Below are 15,077 nucleotides of genomic sequence, written 5' to 3' on the forward strand. Positions count from 1 at the left end.
GTCTGCCTGCTTCCTCCCACTCAGCTGCCCTACACAGCTTGAAGACTTTACACAGAGAGGAACCCCACGTGGGTTTCCCCGCATGTAACGTAACAGGCAGGGAGCCAGCTCAGATAGAAAGACAGCAACCATTTTATTCCCTTTTTAAGCGCCGGCTGCTTCCATCGCTTCCCTCACACCCCACCTCTTCTCCTATGTGTTCCAGGGTTTGGGTCCTCAGTTGAGGGAACTTTTGTTTCTCTTCTTCCAGGTCCCCTGCACAACGGGACTTCCTTTTGAGCAGACAAGTCTAAACTTGCCCGATAAACTGCATTCTTGTGTGTGTGTGTGAGAGAGAGAGAGAGAGAGAGAGAGAGAGAGAGAGATCACATGTTACAATGGGGCAGCCAGCCGTGGTTCTGTAGTGCCGCAATTTCTTACAAGGGAGTATGAAATTCCCATTTTCAGTACACGTCCCTTGTGCTTAGGGAATTAATCTGCCTTGAATATAGAAAATATTAACCTTTGGGCGGCTTCAGTCAGATATAGGCACGCCTTCACTTAGGAGCGTTACTAAATCCAGTAGGTCTGTATAAACGTACTGCAAGATCCCTTCTGCGTTTGCAGCGCCGCCCCCGAAGTGACCCTTTAAATCCACTTGATAGTCCAGCTGTAGGCACTCATCTTCCAGGCAGAATGAAAGGCGCACCCACCGATCCGACTTCCTTCCTCTCCCCTTCCCACCCCCTCCATTGTTTGCTTGCCTGCCTCCTTCCCATCCTCTCCTCTGCCTGCCTGCCTCCTCCAGCCGGGAGCACGGGGCAGTGGTGCACCACTCGCCTGCGACTCCCAAGACTCCCCCAACTCCTGAGCTGACAAAACAAAAGGGGAAGGCTGCCGGCAAAGCAGCGCGGCTCCCTGACTTCCCCCAACGGCTCAGGGTAGGCTTGGGAGTCACGGGAGGGTGGCACACCAAGTGTCACCCCCCCGGGATGACACCCGGGGTAAACCGCCCCCACCGGACCCCCTTCCTCCGCCACTACCAGTGGGGAGTAGTCATCCCCAAACACCACCACATCCCCCTGACCAAATAGTTATTTCTATGTGGTACAGTGGTACCTCTGGATGTGAACGGGATCCGTTCTGGAGCCCCGTTTGCATCCTGAAGAGAAAGCAACCCGTGCCTGCACATGCACGGGTCACAATTTGCCGCATCTGCGCATGCGTGTGACGTCATTTTGAGCGTCTGCACATGCGCAAGCGGCGAAACCCGGAGGTAACGCGTTCCGTTACTTCTGGGTCGCCACGGAGCGTGACCCGAAAACGCTCAACCTGAAGCGTATACCTGAACCCAAGGTATAACTCTACTGGCTTTTTGGTCTGGAGTTCCCCATTTCCAAATTCCCTTTCTGTTCACAGAGAGGTGCATATGATAGTTTTGAAGGTGTTATCTCATTAGACGAGAGCTTAGCAGGCCCAAAAGTGTGACAGCTTTCCAAAGTCAGGCCAGGAGGAATTCCTAAGGACAGTGGGGAGATTTATGTTTGCAACATGTTTATGTAATATTTGGTCTTCATTTGTCGCCCACCCCACCCCCTCCAGGCAATGGAGGAGCTGGTGGATGCTGGATTGGTGAAGTCTATTGGAGTTTCCAATTTCAACCACGATCAGCTTGAGAGAATCTTGAACAAGCCCGGGTTGAAGTACAAGCCTGCAAATAATCAGGTAGGATGCCCAGCGATGTAAACTGAAGCTTTTTAGGGGATTATGAAGGGTTGATCATTTCACAGCGGCAAGAAGAACTATTCTGCTTTTCTTATTCCACATCATATCTTGTCCATAGTCATTTCCAGCGCTGGAATCTTTGATCTCACAGCAGCCCTGTGAAATTGGCCGATATCTATGAGGTGTCATTTCATAGCTGAACTTAGATTTGAGTCTGTTTCCCTGCAGCGCCCACACCCGGGATTGGGGAAGCATGTTGATTATAGTTATTTACTTATTTCATGAAAATTATACGCCACTTGATTGTAACAAAAAAAAAAGCGCCTCACAACACTTTTCAAAAAAGATGAAGACGTTGAGGAAAGAGTTATGAACACACAAAACTTCCCCCCATCAGAAATCATGGAGACTTAAAGTATGCAAGAGCTTGTCCCTTGCTTTACGCTCTTATCAGCCTCAAAGGCTTGGAGGCAGGAGGTTTTCAGCTGGCAATGAAAACTAACTGGCTGAATTAATTACCACAAATCAACACCTGCTATGGTGTCCTCCCCTCCGTTGGAAATTGCTCAGTCAACATAATTGTCTGAACTTCCCCCTGTGGAGTCGTTTGTGTTTTTTTAAATGGTAACTTTTCAGATTTTGCACCTGAACTCTTAGCTTTGTGGTGGGCGGACAAAAGGATGGTTGGAATGGAGTGAGTTGGTATGTTATTTATGCTAAGTGAGCATGAAATTAAGCCCCAAAGAGCAGTGCATACTGAGTCCAAGGTATCGTGTGACAGAGACAAGGATGCTTCAGGATCCTGTTGCATCCTAAATATAGTCTGTGTGTTCTGCTAGATTCATAAGTCTGCACAGAAGCATCACCAGTGTGCTTCTTCCTTCAAACAAAGCTGAATTTCTGGATACTGCCGCAACATGGTAATCCTACAGGGGCCTGGCTGTGAACTGATTAAAAAATATACATGCAAAACTCATGCATGAGTTTTTTGGGAAGTTGCCATTATGCCTCCTTAATAAAGCAGTTGAATCCAGAAATAAAACTCGCAGCAAGTTTGCAGCTCTATCCAGTATAGTTCAGCACCCTTCTTGGCTGGTCAGGAAGACTAAGCCCCAATAAGTAAAGATTGGAGTGATCACAATTCTCCACACCCCACAGAATGTTGAACAAGATGCAAGAAAAACTCGGTTGTTCCTGGTATATATGCACATCCCGCCACTGCCTTTGATAAATGGTTTCTCCAGGGTTTGTGCCATTGCAAAAAACCTTGCAAGCCAGCTTGGCCTGAGATGGCAATGGGATAAAACAATGTGTGCGTGCTTGGTGCTTGCTTGATTACTTTGCTTATTTGAAATTGCATTTCTCCTTCTTAATTCCATTTCTTATTCCTTGTTTTTGTACAATTCGTTCTTCTACTTCAACCTTGACCAGCATAACTGTCTTGCTCGGGTGGTTGAGAAATTGAATTGGGCATTTGAAAGTGCTGCTGGAGAAGGAGGAAATCATTGGGGAAAGCTGGTAGTCTTCTATTAAACGGGAACATTATGAGTGCCCTGTGAAAATCCCACCAACTATGAAATAAGTGCTGCAGTCCAAGAAAAGCCTATATGGGGAGAATCAGGAGTGCAGCAACCAGAGATTGTGGCATTGGGGGAAAAAGTAAAACCTACCATGTGGCTTTCTAAAGAGGCCAAACTACTTTTGCAGATGAATTATGGCTTGCCTGTTCAACTGCCAGTAGCTGTTCAGGAAACCTGCCAGGAAACTTCCTATTATATACATAGTTGATCTCTGAATGCAAATCTTAAAATTCTCTATTGTTTTGTTTTTATTGCAGCCTGCCCCCCCTTTTTTTTACAAACAAGCAGTGAATTTTTTTTTAATGAAATAAATAAATGATGAATGCAAATAAGGCAAATTGTTTTCTTCTATGTTTACAGATTGAGTGCCACCCGTATCTTACCCAGGAAAAACTGATCAGTTACTGTCAGTCCAAAGGGATCGCTGTCACAGCGTATAGCCCCCTCGGCTCCCCTGACAGACCATGGTGAGAATGTTTGGTTGTCTTTTTGTGCTTAGCTAAATGTGCCATGAGCTTGGAGCTCCACATCTTAGTGAGTAAATGGGTAATGGAAGTGGGCTAAGGGATAACTAACCCGGGTCCAACAGCCCCAGATGTATTAAGCATTTGTATTTGAAGCTATCCATTATGATGAAAGTTGTGTTGTTGGCATCTGTCTGTCTCAGGAGACAATGGGGTGTTCCCTCCAGGGGTAAAGCCAAACCGCTGTGTTAGCAGCACCGAAGTGGCCTCCCCAGGGCGCAAGCCTGGGCAGTGGGTATGGAGGTCCTGGGGTGCCCAGACGACAATAACCCCTTCTCAGCCTCGCTGATGTGGTCCAGAGGAAAGCAGAGCAATATGTTTGGGACCAGCTTGGCTGCAGAAGTTGCCAGAAGGAGGCGTACAAGGTGCCATCCAACTGTCATAGGGACCCCCCTCTGGATTTGTTTAGGGTTTACTCCTTAGCCTTTTCTTCTCTTGAAGATATCCCACAAGGCAGTGGAGGTTTAGGACCAGAGTTTTCCTTCTCTTAGATGGGCTACCTTCCCAGGTTGATGAGCGCCATCTGTACAGAAACTGCCTTCTTGGCCGCCAGACCCACTGATGGAAGTAAATACAGCAAATCTGCCTATTAATTTATTTGTATGCCTACCGCATGCATAATTGTGCTTCATAATTATACTTAGCATTTGCTTAGCACCTTCATCTACTCAATGATGGTGCTATTCACATGCATTATGTGCTTGTAACAGCCCTGTAGGGTGAGCTTGTACCTTTATTCCTGTATTGAAGATGGGACTTTTAATAGTGTAGAGAATAAAAGTCCTAAATGAAATTCCCTGTTAAAAGGTGCAGAAGCTCTGGGGAAACCCAACCAGATGAGTGGGGTAGTAGTAATAATAATAATAATAATAATAATAATAATAATAATAATAATAATAATTTATACCCCACCCATCTGGCTGGGCTTCCCCAGCCACTCTGGGCGGCTTCCAATTTTTTTAAAAAATACTGTAATACATCAAACATTAAAAGCTTCCCTAAACAGGGCTGCCTTCAGATGTCTTCTAAAAGTCTGGTAGTTGTTGTTCTGTAATAAATTGTTGTTGTTGTTGTTATTCCTCTGCATCTGACCAGCCTTTCTGTTTTTTTTAAACATGAGTTATCTTAGTAGCATTCATTACCCTTTGGCTTTTGTTGCTTTTCCTAGGGCCAAGCCAGAGGATCCCTCTCTCCTGGACGACCCCAAGATCAAAGAGATAGCTGCTAAGCACAATAAAACTGCAGCTCAGGTGTGTTTGATTTATGTGTTGAATTGAGAACATAAGCAAAGAACCTGGTGGACTGGCAAAAAAAGGAGGTTTTCAGAAGGCAGTGGGCAGAAAGCAGACCTGAGAAATACCTGCCTGATAACTTGGCAGGAAGACGTGATTAGATCAGATGCACAAATCATGATGGCTTCCTGTGTTCAGCAATGTCTAGATCCCCTCCTATTTAACAAGGTTAAATTGTGGTGATCAAAAACTCATTTCTTCAGTGCTCCTACTTGAAATGGGGAATTAAAATATTAGCAGTTGTAGATACTAGGCTAAGGGGGAGGTCACTCCTTGCCATTAGGTAAATAATAAAGGACCCCTGGACAGTTAAGTCCAGTCAAAGGTGACTATGGGGTGCGGTGCTAATCTCACTTTCAGGCCAAGGGAGCAGCGTTTGCCATGGGGATTTCAAGGATGCAAACTTTCTGGCAACAGATGTGTACTAGGAAAACTGAGGGAGACCCACAATCCTTAGATCCCTCAGCAGTTAAACTCCAGTCAGGAATTTGAGACTTGAAGCCAGGCTTTGCAGAAAGGGGTGCCATTTTGCTAAAGAACATGTGGTGTGTGTTTTCCCTGACAAATCTGATTTTTAATGTGTTTGTGACTTGGGACAGGAAGACCTACTTGGTTTGTCTTTGTCTTGATCATTAGGTCCTGATCCGCTTTCATATCCAAAGAAATACAATTGTGATTCCCAAATCTGTTACTCCTGCACGTATTGAAGAAAACTTCAAGGTAAGATTGAAAGTAAGATCAGCTCCCACCAGGATTGGTTTGGGTCCTACACGGCATATGTCACCCCAAACAAGTGCCCTCCAGTTACCTAGTGAATTTGGCACTAGAGATTTGGCAGCCGAAGGCATAGCTGTCAGTGTTTCCCTTTTTTTAAGGGAAATTCCTTTATTCCGAATAGGATTCCTTGCAAGAAATGGGAAAAGTTGACATCTATGGCCATAGGCCCAACAACATCTGGAGGGCATCATGTTGGGGAAGGCTGGTGCAAATAAAGGATTATTTGTCTTCTTAACATATGAATTACAGCTACCATTAAGGGAAATAATCTATTTTTGGTCTGTATATCTGCCGGCAGATGGCTCAGCAGGAGAACACATTAGGGCTTAGGTTCAGTTCGTGACTTCTCCAGTTTTGAGATCCAGGCAAAACAGCTGCAAAAGACTACAACTCACATCATTCCTAGCTAGCAGGAGCCGTGGTCAGGGATGATGGGAGTTGTAGTTCAACAACAGCTGGAGACCCAAGTTTGAGAAACAGCCTAGAGAGTCCGTGCCGACCAAAAGAAGACAGCAATGAGCGATAAAGACCAACAGCTCAAAGGCTGTCATTCTGTTTCCTTCTTCTGAAACTGTTGTTTCAGGTTGAGGAGAGTCTAGAAACTGAGAGGGAGAGGTGGTAATTGTGCTTGGGAAATCTCTCTGTGTGTGTGCGAACACACACACCCCATGTCCTCTCCTCAAGGCCCAAAGTTCAATCCCTGGTCTCTCCAGGTAGAGCTGGGAATGTCATCTGTCTGAGTCCTTGCTGCCACCGCTGTAGGCTCCTTTCCCCAGAAAGGGTTGTTATTATTGTTGTTATTATTGTTGTTATTATTGTTGTTGTTGTTGTTGTTGTTGTTGTTGTTGTTGTTGTTGTTGTTGTTATTACCCCACCCATCTGGCTGGGTTTCCCCAGCCACTCTGGGCGGCTTCCAATCAAGTGTTAAAACAATACAGCATTAAATATTTAAAAACTTCCCTAAACAGGGCTGCCTTCAGATGTCTTTTAAAGAGAAGATAGCTGCTTATTTCCTTCACATCTGAAGGGAGGGCATTCCACAGGGTGGGCGCCACTACCAAGAAGGCCCTCTGCCTGGTTCCCTGTAACCTCACTTCCTCTGAGGGAACCGCCAGAAGGCCCTCGGCGCTGGATCTCAGTGTCTGGGCTGAATGATGGGGGTGGAGATGCTCCTTCAGGTATACTGGACTCAGGCCATTTAGGGCTTTAAAGGTCAGCACCAACACTTTGAATTGTGCTCGGAAACGTACTGGGAGCCAATGCAGATCTCTCAGGACCGGTGTTATGTGGTCCCAGCGGCTATTCCCAGTCACCAGTCTAGGTGCCACATTCTGTATGAACCACTTCACTGCCTCCTTTCACCCCATTTCAGGGTTGGCCCCAAATGCCCTCCCCAACTCATTGGAGCCAACCCCAAAACCAGTAAAAGAGGCCAACTCTACTAGGCTGCTTTGGGCATCTCTCAACCTGACCAACGTCACTTTCGGAGGCAGCGATGCTTCTGAATTCCACTCAGGAGAAGAGTGCTCTCCTGCTTCTAGGTTTCCCACAGGCATCTGATTGGCCACTGTGAGAACAGGATGCTGGGTTTGATGGGCCATTGGCTAAGATTTCAAGTGAAGGTAAAATGGGAAGACTCTTGCTTTTGCTTATTTACTCCATTGAACACTTGGGAAGAAGAGGCAGGCCACAAATGCAAATAATGCATAAAACAAGGGATGTAAACCTCCACAATTCTTGTGAACCTGCTATGAATTGGAAATTCTGCTTTTTCTTTCTCCTTGCCAGGTGTTTGACTTTGACCTGACTAAGCAGGAGCTGGAAACCATTCTCAGTTTCAACAGGAACTGGAGAGCATGTGCATTTAGCCAGTAAGTAGCAGGGTCTAAAAAATCAAAAAGGGTTGATAAACAGCATAGTCGGACTCTCATGTCCAGGATCAGTGTAGAACAGTTCTGCAGTGCTTAGTTAGACAATTGGTTGAATAGATCAAAAGAGCTTTTAATCACAATCGTTAAAAGGTGATTGGGGAAACAACCTTCTTGGGGGGGAAATGATAAAAGTAATTACATTTTTTTAAAGGCATTTGTGCCAACCTTCTTTTACACAGTTCATTTGGGGCAGTCAGGGATGAAGACCAGCCTGTTCTAATCTGGGGTGGGCAGACATCAAGCTTGTGAGATGTGATATAATACAGACATGCATTAAGATTGCCGGTACAAGATTATTCTAAACATTTCCTCAGCCCATGAATTCGTGATCAGTACCAGAACCAAGACTTCAGGCCCTTTGACACTAAAATCTGCTCCTGTTTCCTCCCCCACTGCGTTCTTTTCCAGAATCTGAATTTGCAGGTGGGGCAGTCTGGGGGGGGCAGAATGTTTTCAGTTGTAGCCACCACTATAGAGGACTGGGAGTTGCAATCTCTTGCTGATCTACTACAAATAACCCAGAAATCTGCCAATAGTGATTATGGCTAATGCTGGCCCTTGATTAGAGGACATTAAATCAGTTTTCACCCAGTGGCTAAAAAAGCCGGTTAGGTTATCATTTATTTCTGGCAACTGGCAGTTATGATTAGCATAAAGTTAAAAATTGCCTGACCTGTGAAACAGGTTTGTTATCCTTACCATTGGTAGGCATGACTACTGACTTGGTCACACTCTGCTATAGTTTGGAAGCTCTGAGCGTTTAACCACCCCTTTAAAACAGGCTCTTGCCATTTTCTCATTAAGATGTCCTTCTGTAAACTTTACCGCAGAATCCCCACCACCACTTTCTGTTGACGTATCTGCCGCTTTTAGGAGCATTATTGATTAGCTTTCCCTCAGGGCTATCTCGAGGCCTGCTTTAATTCCTAGATCAGTGGTGCAGTCCGGACATCTTATAGTGTCTCGGGGATCTTCCGCTTTAGATGGTAATATTTAACTTCGCTTAGAAGTTAAAGGAAGCCATCCCTGCAGCCTCTGGGGAGACTTCCTGCTCATTCTGCTGAGTGGAGTCCTTGATGTCTTGTGCCAAAGTCCTGCCATGACAGCACCGCTGTTTGAGATAGCTGGTTTAATAGAATGTAGCCGAAGAATCGCTTCTCAGTTCCAGAGGCAGAGAAGGGTTGAAAAAGTTTCCCCAGCTGTTTCCCCATATTTCTTCATTTAAAGTGTAGATTGTTTCTCTCTTCATACTTTCTTCATGTGGCTTCTTCCACAATTGTGAACATTCAGCATTCTGGTTTGAGGTTTGAGGTTTAGTTTGCTGACTACAGTATGGTAGGTTTTTTAAATGGATGATCTTGCTGCAAATTTCAAAAATGTCCAGCAAAGGTAAACTTTGTGGAATTGTCTTATCGTACTTTGAAGGTTCAGCATTTTGCACTCAAATTTCAAGTTCAATTTCTGGACACTGCTGTAAAATCATGTTAAAAAAACAACTGTGGACATTCTTCCTCGTACACTGCTGTAAAATCATGTTAAAAAAACAACTGTGGACATTCTTCCTCGTACATCCATTATAGCACTAAGTATTTTCATGCTGTCTGCTGGGGGTAATGCTGGATAAGGCCTTAACAACTTGTGACCCACCACCTAATTTGTGTTTTTCCAGATGCTCAACAAGTCCCCTTTTTTGCACTTTTAGGGGGGCAGGGAAAACGGGGGGTTTATCTTCCCTTAGGTGTATGACTAGTAGGCAGCATTTTACTTGTTGGTACACAAAGTGTACTGGCCTAAAAAGATACAGTGGTACCTTGGGTTAAGTACTTAATTCGTTCCGGAGGTCCGTTCTCAACCTGAAACTGTTCTTAACCTGAAGCACCACTTTAGCTAATGGGGCCTCCTGCTGCTGCCGCGCCGCTGGAGCACGATTTCTGTTCTCAACCTGAAGCAAAGTTCTTAACCCGATGTACTATTTATGGGTTAGAGGAGTCAGTAACCTGAAGCGTCTGTAACCTGAAGCGTATGTAACCCGAGGTACCACTGCACTTTTTGAGAGTTTAGGGTGCTCCACGCTTCCAGTTTGCCCTGGTTCCCCTAAAATAGACATTGGCATAAGTAAAACCAGACTTCTGATTTAACTCTTTCTTTTCATAGGTGTGCAAACCACAAGGATTATCCGTTCAAAACCGAATATTAAGTCTGGTCCTGAAACTTTTCAAAACAGAAAATGTGGACTTTTTGTGTAGACTTCCTGGCATTAAATTTTTTTTAAAAAAAAAAAATCTGTCCTCTCCACACATCTTCTATAAACCTTTTCCAGCCTATATGCAATATGTTCTGAGCAGAGGTATTTTTAAGAACAAAGTGGTGTGTCATCTTTATTTGGCAGAATCATCCTTTCCGATATGAGCTTTTGGAATTATAGAGAGGTGAATAGTAACATCCAACTTCTCCCCCTGGTTTCTCCCCTCATCTGAAAAGACAGAATATGTTGACACTTTTTATGGGAGACACAAGTTCTAATGCATTTTGGTTTTAAAACTGTTTTTTTTTTCTGGATACACTTTTGCTTTGGCACCACACTGGGAGCTTCTAAGTTATAGGTGTGTGTGCAGTCTGTTCGTTGCTACATGGGTAGCTCTCTCTAAAGGATTTGAAGTGTTTTCTTCTTACAGTATTCCTTCTAATAAAATTGCCTGGTTACTATAATGGTGTGAGTCGTTGTTTCCTGTTAATAAAATGCATCAGTACAGTAGTTCAAAAACTTAGACCTCTCCCGAAGATATATCACTTTCAGAACATATTCAAATGCATAAATCACTGCTGTCCCAGGAGAGAGAGACCAGACCAATATGCTTGCTTGATCTGCAATTGCAAAACCATTGCTAACTAAAGCAGTCTGCCCAGAGAACTTAGTTATGAGGAGGCATACGAATGCTATTAAATAAATAAAATCAAAATCGGTTAGCTATTATGTCTTTATCAGACCCTCTATGTGCTGAGGCAGAATGTCACTGAATGCCTATTTCTGGGGAGCAAGAGGTCTTACTTGGTGGTTTCCCAGAAGCATTAAGATTAAGGTTTTTTGCTGTAAATGGGAAAGACAAGTATGCTAAATTGCCAACCACAAAGCATAGCTCTCGGGACTTGTTCTCATATTTATCATCTTTGCGGTCACACATCAGATAAGTGGAGGGAGTTTAAATCCATCTTTGTATGGAGGCTGACAATGTGTAATGTTGAAGCACCACGTATTCAACTGGTACACACGACCCCATTGCTCCATTATAACTTTCAAGTAGGGATATAATAATAATAATAATAATAATAATAATAATAATAATAATAATAATAATAATAATTTATTATTTATACCCCGCCCATCTGGCTGGGCCTCCCCAGCCACTCTGGGCGGCTTCCATAGAAACCAAAAATACAGTAAAATATCACACGTTAAAAACTTCCCTGAACAGGGCTGCCTTAAGATGTCTTCTGAAAGTCAGGTAGTTGTTTATCGCTTTGACATCTGCTGGAAGGGCGTTCCACGGGGCGGGTGCCACTGCCGAGAAGGCCCTCTGCCTGGTTCCCTGTAGCTTTGCTTCTCGCAATGAGGGAACCGCCAGAAGGCCCTCGGCGCTGGACCTCAGCGTCCGGGCAGAATGATGGGGGTGGAGACGCTCCTTCAGGTATACTGGACCGAGGCCGTTTAGGGCTTTAAAGGTCAGCACCAAGACTTTGAATTGTGCTCGGAAACGTACTGGGAGCCAATGTAGGTCTTTCAAGACCGGTGTTATATGATCTCGGCGGCCGCCCCCAGTCACCAGTCTAGCTGCCGCATTCTTTGAAATGTAATGAGGTTTCACCCCAAAAGGAGCTTACTACTGTGCAGTTCCACTTTGTGTGGTAAGGGTCCTGATTTTTGCCACACACCAACAACACCTTTGAAAAAGAGAATTTGTGCTGGAGCCGCTGTGGGCATCCAATAAACACAACAAATGTTCTGCTGAAAATGCAAATTATTTTAATAGAAACACAGAGTTGGGAGTGCAGCACTAGATTCAGGGTGGTGCAGGCAGTTCCTCCGCAAAGTGGGCACTAAATTGAGAATATCCATTCAGGGGGTGCCACATTTTTTGCCTCGCACAAAAATGTGCCATATTACAAATGATTACCAAATTCTGCCCCTGTTGGAGGGAGCCTGGTAGGTCATCTAGTTGAACGCTCCTCTGTGCAGGAACTATAGAGCTATATGACTTGAGCCTCTTGGAGAACTTCCAGCAACTCCCACTCCAGGCAGATGGTTCCACTGTCAAACTCCCTTACTGTCAAGAAATTTCTACTAGTGTTCAACCAAAATCTGCCCTCAAGACCATTATATCTAGTCCGGCCCACTGAGGCAGCAAATAACAAGTCTGCCCTCTTATCCATGACAGACTTTCAGGTATTTGACAAGTGCTAGCCAGTGTTAACACCCTTTTTGTGGTTTTGATTTGTTGTCTCCAGGCTAAACCCACAAAGTTTCTCCAACCTTTCCTCATCAGACTTGTTTTCCACACCACTGGCCATCTTTATATTACCCTCCTCTTTCTTAAAGTGTGGCGCCCATAATTGGACACAAAAGGCCTTAGGTTTGCAACAGGGCAAACATAAAATGGAACTATCAATTCCCATGACTTGTCAATGATGGTTTCATTAGAACAGCCTAAAATCACATTAATTCAGCTGCATCACACTCTTGTCTCATGTTCAGCTTGTGATCGGCTAGATTTCCAAGATGCTTCTCTCATGTACTGCGGCCAAGTTCCGGATCTTCCATCTTATAACCATGCATTAAAGGCAAATTATGACATCTGCATCTCGCAAATTATGTTAGTTTTGGCTCTTGTTTCCCATTCCATCAATGTCGTTTTGAATTTTATCGCTGACTTCTCAGGGCAGTTGAAGTTTCCCAGTGCTACTGATTCTCACTTCCCTGAAACATCTATATAGAAACATCCATATAGAAGTTAAGACTAGAAATGGCTACTAATCATGATTGTTTTACTACTTCCCCGTATCAATAGGACTCTGAATATCAGCTGCTGCGGAACACAAGCATTGCTCTCATCTTCTTGTGGGCTTCCTATAAGCATCTGCTTTGCTTCTGTGGCAACAGAATATTGGACTAGATAGGCTTTTGGTCTGATCCAGGAAGGTTCTTGTTATTTCCTTGAGTTAACAGGTCCAGCTGACGTATAAGATGCCTTTATACTTGTTAGACGGTTCCCATGTACCACCACTGTCTCTTCTTGTGGCCAAGTCATCTGGAATGGACCCAGAGGAATGGTGGGGGAACCCCCACGGGACAAAAGGCTCAGAGGCTGGGGATTGGTGGTGGGATGGCAATGAGTGGTCAGAGGGAGAAGCCTGGGAGGAGGAAGTGTTTGGAAGCTGAAGAAGTAACAGGGTTTAGTGAGCAGGGAGAGTCTGTGCCAGAAAGAAGTCCAGAAGCGGAAGCAAGAGACGAGGGCAGCTGAGGCAGAGATGAGTCAGGCTGCTGAAGAAGCCAAGGTGTCTCCCTCTCCTGCTGCAACAATCTATAAAACACTATTAGCAAAGACTGGAAAGAGAAGTTGCTGAATTGCAACTTATTACCAAACTTAAAACCATGGCGAGACCGGGTCTGAATAGTGACATTGGATTCTTATTTCATTATACATGATAAAGCTATTTTTAGCCATCTCACCCCTTGCTTTTTCCTGTAAGACCAATTGCAGTCGTTAACAGTAGTCAACAGGTTTACCACATCTATCAGCCAATCACCCATTCCCACCACCCTTCTGAGTAATACCCCTCCCCACCCTCTCACTATATATAAGGGTCTGGTGACTTCTGTTTCAGTGTACAGTGGTACCTCTGGTTGCGAACGGGATCCGTTCCGGAGCCCCGTTTGCAACATGAGCAGAATGCAACCCGCAGCAGCACATCTGCGCATGCACGTCTGCGATTTGACAGTTCTGCGCATGCGCGTGACATCATTCTGCACGTCTGTGCATGTGCGAGCGGCAAAGAGCGGTGAAACCCGGAAGTAACCCCTTCTGGTACTTCTAGGTCGCCGTGGGACGCAACCTGAAAAATGTATCATGAAGCAAACGTAATAAGAGGTATGACTGTATCTGAAGAAGTGTGCATGCACATGAAAGCTCATACCAATAACAAACTTAGTTGGTCTGTAAGGTGCTACTGGAAGGAATTTTTTTATTAACAAAGCAGCAACTGAAAAATAAGCTGAACATCAGAATTACAGCAAAAGTCATATGGTTAATAAATCCATACGGCAATCAGTACTCAATATTAGCAACATTAATAATAGAGCAGCTAAAAATAATAGAGCTGCTAAAAAAATAAGCTATTTATTCCAGTAAGATCTTTACACAGGATGGCCTCTGCGTCCTCCTACTCTTCACCAGCAAATAATAGTTATCACACTAGAGGAGAATAGCTTAATATTCAGGCCTCAGCTATCCAACTTCACATCAGCTTTCTCCGGTGTTTGTCTCACACATCTGTCAGCAACCAATTTCCCATATTGATTATTATTTTTTTAACCTCCCGAAGGGATTTTCCAGACCAATCAAAATAAATTTACCTGATCTATAAATATTAAACACAATCTTTCTCTCTTTCCCCGCTTTCAGAACCTGTTGCGCGTCGAGGTCCCCCAGGCCACCCCAATAACTCACACTTCACACATCAATTTTTGTTTAAGGTTTTTGGCATGAATTTGGCCACAACTTTATTTAAATACACACACATGAGTGGTTGCTTAGGCATTGGTTCCAACTATCTGTCCTTGCCCCGGGGACAGAACTGACTTCCGGATTCCAGCGGAAGCCAGTCAGGGAGAACCATATTGGGGAGAAATGAAGCTGGACATCAGTCCCCCATCTCTCACCCTCATGCCCCCTGGGGCTTGCACAGCCCAAGTCCGATGCCAGGGACTAGGACGAAAGGGATGGCAAGCCCCTGGATTCCTTTAACAGAATTCCCTTTCCGCACCACCATTGGAGGGGTAGGCACTTACCCCTCCACCAACCAATTTGAACCAATGCCTAACCGCCAACCTTACAAGTTGTGACGATTTGCTATGCAGTAGGCAAAAACCAAATGGCAACAGCCAACAGCCAAATGGACAAATTTCCTACCAGGCCCCTGCCCCAAGGCAGACAACCCCATGACAGGCATAGCAAGGTCAGAGGACAACGAAACACACCCCCCCTTTCAGGTAGG

General features: G+C 44.7%; 1 protein-coding gene across 2 annotated transcripts in view; it reads left to right on the top strand.

Annotated features, from left to right (window-relative positions):
- The window catches only part of LOC308595767 (aldo-keto reductase family 1 member B1-like), a 319,272-nt gene extending 308,755 nt beyond the window's left edge, over window positions 1–10,517 (top strand). Inside the window, exons 5-10 of one of the 2 annotated variants that reach the window (XM_081210467.1) lie at window positions 1,582–1,704; window positions 3,645–3,751; window positions 4,977–5,058; window positions 5,737–5,820; window positions 7,666–7,748; window positions 9,963–10,517. In XM_081210467.1, coding sequence (XP_081066593.1) covers window positions 1,582–1,704; window positions 3,645–3,751; window positions 4,977–5,058; window positions 5,737–5,820; window positions 7,666–7,748; window positions 9,963–10,005 — 522 coding nt within the window. In that variant the 3' untranslated portion in view covers window positions 10,006–10,517. The remainder of the gene's footprint in view (window positions 1–1,581; window positions 1,705–3,644; window positions 3,752–4,976; window positions 5,059–5,736; window positions 5,821–7,665; window positions 7,749–9,962) is intronic. The other variant, XM_081210465.1, reaches the window with a different exon arrangement.
- The last annotated feature ends 4,560 nt before the right edge of the window (window positions 10,518–15,077 follow it).

The sequence above is a fragment of the Podarcis bocagei genome (genome assembly GCF_964188305.1).
Source record: "Podarcis bocagei genome assembly, chromosome: 10".
Lineage (NCBI taxonomy): Eukaryota > Metazoa > Chordata > Lepidosauria > Squamata > Lacertidae > Podarcis > Podarcis bocagei.